This window comes from Lycium barbarum, chromosome 6, assembly GCF_019175385.1.
Source record: "Lycium barbarum isolate Lr01 chromosome 6, ASM1917538v2, whole genome shotgun sequence".
Lineage (NCBI taxonomy): Eukaryota > Viridiplantae > Streptophyta > Magnoliopsida > Solanales > Solanaceae > Lycium > Lycium barbarum.
The window spans coordinates 26,164,064-26,170,730 of NC_083342.1; the positions used below are offsets into that span (position 1 = coordinate 26,164,064).

General features: G+C 31.3%; 1 protein-coding gene across 1 annotated transcript in view; it reads left to right on the forward strand.

Annotated features, from left to right (window-relative positions):
- Nucleotides 1-6,146, forward strand: part of LOC132643659 (L-ascorbate oxidase) — a 9,489-nt gene extending 3,343 nt beyond the window's left edge. Inside the window, exons 3-5 of the mRNA XM_060360149.1 lie at nucleotides 1,128-1,340; nucleotides 3,102-3,296; nucleotides 4,894-6,146. Of these exons, the coding sequence (XP_060216132.1) occupies nucleotides 1,128-1,340; nucleotides 3,102-3,296; nucleotides 4,894-5,853 (1,368 nt within the window). The 3' untranslated portion in view covers nucleotides 5,854-6,146. The remainder of the gene's footprint in view (nucleotides 1-1,127; nucleotides 1,341-3,101; nucleotides 3,297-4,893) is intronic.
- Nucleotides 6,147-6,667: the final 521 nt, after the last annotated feature.

Sequence of the window (6,667 nt, forward strand, 5' to 3'; positions counted from 1 at the left end):
AGAAAATTAAAACAATTTGTGATGAGCCAGAAATTAGTACAAGAAAAAAGAAAAAATAAACAGACTCAACTTGGTGAAATTATATGAAAAGGAAAAGTGCAAATTCTTTTATAATAAATACATCCCCATGCAAAACAGTTTCTTGCATCTAATAATGCTGAAAGGAGAACAATTGTCTCACTTCTTTTAATTTTCTCAATTTTTTTAAAAGTTCTTTCAATATTTAAAAATTCAACTATAAGCCAAGTGGATCAATGTCTGAAATCAAATCTGAGATTTATCGATTTGCAATTTAAAACTCGTATAAGGTCACCTAAGACATGATCTCAAGGCATTCTAAAGATCAAAGTACTACTTAATTATGATTCTTATCTCATCTATCATATATTTGTATAAGAATCTTTTGCAATAAGCTTCATTTATTATCCTTTCGAACTTCTCTCTTTTTATCACGCAAGCAAACATTGTGAAACCATAGATTGATAATTAAAGAAAACGTAATAACCCAAAAAAAAAAAAAAGCAACTCTAATACATGGATAATGCTGGTAAGCAATACAGTTAGATCGCTTGAGTATACTAAGATAGAAATACTCAGCAATGTTCTTTTGTTATAATTAACTCGCTTGATTATAACAACATAGAAAAGACTCCTGTTCATTATTTTTTAGAACCTCACGCTACACAAAAAATACAAAATTGTGATGGACAAGTTCATTACAATTTCGTAATAGATTTATGTCGATTTTACGGCATAGTTCATTAGTGTGAATAAAATTTGTGATGGACATAATGATCCGTCACAATTTAGTTACAAATTTGTGACGGAAATGATGATTTGTCACAATCCTATAACAAATTTTGTGATGAACATAAGGATTAGTTACAATTTTGTCATAAATTTGGGACAGATTAGTGATTCCGTCATGGTTTTGTGACTAAAATAAGGATTCTGTCACAATTTTTTCAACAAAACAAAATTTAATCAAAATAATTTGATTTCGTGATGGAATATGAAGTCACACCAATTAGTGATGGAATTGTGACAAAGTCCCTTTGCCATGCACTTTCTATGGTTACAATGTGGCATAATTAAATGCCTTTTTTGTTTGTGTGAATTTAAAACAGGCAGGGACATACTTTTACCATGGACATTATGGAATGCAAAGATCAGCAGGACTATATGGTTCACTCATAGTGGATGTTGCACAAGGTGAAAAAGAACCATTCCATTATGATGGAGAATTCAATTTATTGCTAAGTGATTGGTGGCACAAAGGTTCACATGAACAAGAAGTTGACCTCTCTTCTAAACCTCTTCGTTGGATTGGTGAACCCCAGGTATATACTCATATTTCTAAAACAAAATTACTGTTTAAAAAGCCACATATTAAGAGGTTTACATATCATTTTTTAAACAAGTACATGGGCGTAAAATACACAAATCCATATTTCAGATTTATAACATCTTTAATATACTCCACCTGGACCACCTCCCCTTCACATTTTATTTTGCTTATGTTTTGTTTTTCTTCGCTTTTCTCTTTTGTGCTTTTTGACAAATTATAGGTCTCCCCCTACCTATCGTTATCTTCACTCCCCCGTGTATGAACCTAATCATTTTTATTGAGTTAAATATGTGAAAATTTCTGTTAACAAAAAGGTAATTGGTAAGACTTGAATTTGAGATCTTTGTTATTTTTGTACAACGTTTAATTGCGTGACCACATCATTTAAGAGTTTAAACCTTTCTGAAGATCACGCTTATATATCTTTATAAATTATAATTATGGGTTCAACGATCATAGCTTCATTTTGATTTGTTAATGTTTTATTTGTCTTTTTTCTTTTTGTACTTTTTGAGTAATACCTGCTTCCTCTCTTTCTGTCTGCGTGTTTTTTTTTTTTTTAATCACACCCTCCTTTTCTTACACGCTTTAATCATGAAAATCACGTCCAAAAAGTTACATTTTTTTTTCCATAGTCAAATACTCAATGGACTTTTGGTCCCTATGTCTCTTTGAATAATGATGTGTGCCATTATAAGCCAAATTCTAAATTCTTTGAGATTTCAAGAAATATTTAATTCTCTCTATTTCAAACAGATAAAGTTCTCATAGTTTCTAGTTTTATTAAATACCCTCTTTTTATTTGCGGCTCGTTCTTAAAAGCACCAGTTTAATTTGATATGATAGTCCTTTTTGAGTACAAATATAAAAAGCTAGTCTTTTGGCAAGCATTTAGGTCGTCTATTATTTTTAGTTGCAGTACATAAGGTGACATTAGCAATATAATTTTAATAGGATATATAGATGAGTTTTTGGAGTTAAACATGTAAAAGTATTTTGAAAAATTATTGGTTCCGAAAACGAAATTTATCATATGAACTGATTTAATAGGTTTTCTTTACGTTTTTTTTTTTCTCTTAACTTCACTCTTAAGTTAGCATTAAATCACGCAACTTGCTAACAATTATTTTGTTCATTAATTTATTCAAATCATTCTGTTCTTTTCCTTACGCTACAGACGAATCTTCAATTTCTTATTCTTGACTTTTTGAAGACCGCGAGCGACAGTGATCTCCTTGAAGTTTTTTTTATTAGTAGTATAGTAGTAATATTAGTAATAAACTTTGAGAACATCTGACCTTTGTTTTCAACTGAGATAAATAATTTGAAACAAATATATTTAGTAAGTTTCTTTGATTTGAAACAACAATGAAAAATAAATAGTGGTGACAAAAGTACTAACTAGTGTAGCTAATTTTTCCTACTAATTAACCAAACTTGCTTTGTATTCAAATATTAAAAAAGTTCCATTTTTTTAACCCATAGTAAGTAATATTACTTGTATTCACTGTCTTGCAACAAACAAATAAGTGCATGACACATATATCTTTCATATATGATTTATTTCTTAACCATGATTAATACACAAATATTTTTATCTTAATTTATCACTTAATCATAATTAATAAATTAACACTGAGACTTATTAATTATTTCCCAAACGTTCTTACTCTTTGTGGGTTGTGTTATTACCATTTTTTAAATATAAAAATGTTACTAATAATTTCCATTTCTTATGGTGTTGAAAAACCAGACATTGTTGATAAATGGGAGAGGTCAATACAATTGTTCAGTTGCGGCGCAGTTTAGCAAACCACCGCTTCCACAGTGCAAGTTAAGAGGGGGTGAGCAGTATGCACCCCAGATACTGCGTGTGCGTCCCAACAAGACATACAGGCTTAGGTTAGCCAGTACCACTGCATTGGCTTCACTCAACTTGGCAATTGGGGTAAAGTTATACACAAAACCCAACTTCTACATCTATCTTTATTGTCCATTCTAGTTACCACTTTCCAAAAAAGATATACTACTAGTATTTTAGTTTTGTTATTGGATGGTAGTGCAATGAGTTGTACTTGTAGATTCTTTATTTCACCTACTTTGGAGGTTTCTTGGAGTTGGGTGAAGGGTACAGTGGGCAAAACCAACTCATTAAAATATGACCCACTCAAATTTGACCTACCCAGTTATTAACTCAGTTCTAAAAATAATTGGACTGATATGTAGTTCAAATTGGTCCATGAGTAACATGTCATATATTTTTTTATTTGATATGTTATATATAGTCAGATAATATAGAAAAAAATTATTAGATACTTAAATATATTAGTAAAAATTAAACAAAGAAATTAAAACTTAATAAGAATAGAGCGGGTTGAGTTATAACCTGTTTTTAGATTAGCAGTTCAGTTCAAGTAACTTAATGACCCGCACATTTTGACTTGGCCAAATCCATCCCAACCTGTCCATTTGACATCGGGTGAGCTAGGGTGTTGAGAATTTTTAATTTAAAATCTTTTATTATATTGGGGAGGAGAAGGAATACAGTGAAGTCGAACACACACACAATAAAAAACTCTTGATTGGTATACCTAGATTATAGATCTCAGTAGTGGATTGTTGATAATTGAAGGTTATAGATGATTGGGTTATGTTACGGTTTCATTATGAATTTTTTGGGAATGGAAATCATAAATAACAATAAGAGTATATAAACGTAGAAGGTACCAGAAGGAATTCAGATCTAGCACTCAAATGAAATTCTTTACATTTTGATTCTAATAGATCGTTCAATACTATAACTTATTGTTGAAGTGTCAGTCTAAATAGCAATATCAAAGAACCGTATGGTACTGGTAATAAGACATTGTTTCATTCGTGATACCAAAAAAATATTTTCTTACTTTCTCCCTCCATGCCAATTTGTTTATCACAATTACTATTTAGACAAGTTACAACTTTGTTTCCTTAATTCGTGAATTTCCGATATGTATATCACTTAGAAAATTGAATTTATTAAATGAATATATATTGGAAGATAACTTAATTAGCACGAGGAAGGTTCAGTTGGTGGGGAATGGACCTTCGTGGACACCAAATATACACAGATGTTGGTATCGCAGTGCTAGCGGCAAGCACTAGGAATTTTACCAACACAAACGTAAACTTTTGGAGAACCAAAAGATGCTTAATTATTAGGAAGATTCTACTCTTGATTAATTATGAAATTATAATTAGGATAACAAATATTTACTTCAGCAGAAAAAAATACATGTTTCGAGGTTTATGAAACAAATATTTATCTTTGACACTAAAAAAAGAAGAAGAAGCTAAAATTAGCTATATGAGCTTCGTTACAAAATTGCTTATAGCTAACAACATTTTTTGATAATTCATCGCTCATCCGTTGCTTAGTAGGATTAGCGGCGAATTTTACTGTTTAACTACATAATTTATTAGTTGCTAATTCCTATTTTTTTTAGTAGCGAGGTTGATTTTGAAAAAAGATATCACAATTCTCACATGTATTCATGTCTAATTTATAGGGTCACAAGATGGTGGTGGTAGAGGCAGATGGAAACTATGTTCAACCATTTTCAGTACAAGACATGGACATTTATTCAGGTGAAAGTTATTCAATTCTTTTCACCACAGATCAAGATCCTTCCAAAAACTATTGGATTTCAATAAATGTAAGAGGAAGAGAACCAAAAACATCTCAAGGCCTCACCCTATTGAACTACCTCCCAAATTCTGCATCCAAAGTCCCAACATTACCCCCACCTATTGCACCCCTTTGGAATGACTACAACCATAGTAAGTCATTTTCTAACAAAATTCTTGCCCTAATGGGATCACCTAAGCCACCACGTTACAACCATCGTCGTATTATTTTTCTCAATACTCAAAATAAAATTGATGGTTACACAAAATGGGCTATAAATAATGTGTCGTTAGTCTTACCAACAACACCTTATTTAGGGTCCATTCGATATGGGATAAACAACGCGTTTGACACGAGACCTCCACCGGACAATTTCCCTAAAGACTATGATGTCATGAAACAAGCACCAAATTCTAATTCTACATATGGCAATGGTGTGTATATGCTAAAGTTCAATACTACAATTGACATTGTTCTCCAAAATGCAAATGTCTTAGCTAAAGATACAAGTGAAATTCATCCATGGCATTTGCATGGACATGATTTTTGGGTTATGGGATATGGAGAAGGAAAGTTTAGTGAAAAAGATGTCAAGAAATTCAATTTGAGAAATCCACCATTGAGAAATACTGCTGTTATTTTTCCTTTTGGTTGGACTGCACTAAGATTTGTGACAGATAATCCTGGAGTATGGGCTTTTCATTGTCACATTGAACCTCATTTGCATATGGGAATGGGAGTAATATTTGCTGAAGGTGTTCATCTAGTCAAGAAAATACCTAAAGAGGCTCTGGCTTGTGGTTTAACAGGGAAAATGTTCATGAGTAGCAAGCATAATTAGTTATTGTTGAATTAGAATTTGGTTTTTGATGAAGTTTAGATTAGAGGGGTTTTCTTTCTTTTCTTTTTAGTTTTATCTTTTTGATGATTTTTGTAATTTAATTCCTGCTGCTGAAGGTGGGAGGAAATGTGTAGAAATTGTGTGATGTGGTTATTTATTTTGAGCGTGACTTGTGATTTATATTTACCTTGTTTTTGGAGGTGAAGCAATATTAAATTGTATGCTATTAAGAGTTCAAGGGCCTCAAGGTTATATCGGAATGTATTGAATTGTGTATAACGGCTGTTGTTCTAGTTCCCTTTCTAGTACTATATTAAATTGTATGCATTTGTAGTATGCTTTATATAGTTTGTCCAAATATTAATTAGTCAGCTAATTAATTCATAACAATTAGTTTGATGTTTAAATAGGCGAAACATTATTTCTCTCGTTGAACTTGCAATGTGACCACTCTAAATTAGCAAAGGAAAAGCATCAAGTGAAATAAGGCATGCAACTACATTCATGATATCTTTTTGCTTAAAAGCATTCCTCATTGACGTCGTGTTCGCATGAACCTGACCAGTATATTCATGATATCAAACACGCAGAAGAATTAATCGAGTAATATCTTATACTCAATTGTTTCATTGAATTTGTACCATTAGAATCCCAAAAAAAGGAATCTAAAAAACGAAGATACCAAAAAAAAAAAAAAATAGTTTCATTTTTTGGTCTTAAGTTCACTGTCTGAAGTTCCTTTTTATTTTATTTTAATTTTTCTGGTTCAGTGATTGAAAAAAAAAATAGTTTCATTGTTGCTGAAAATAATCAA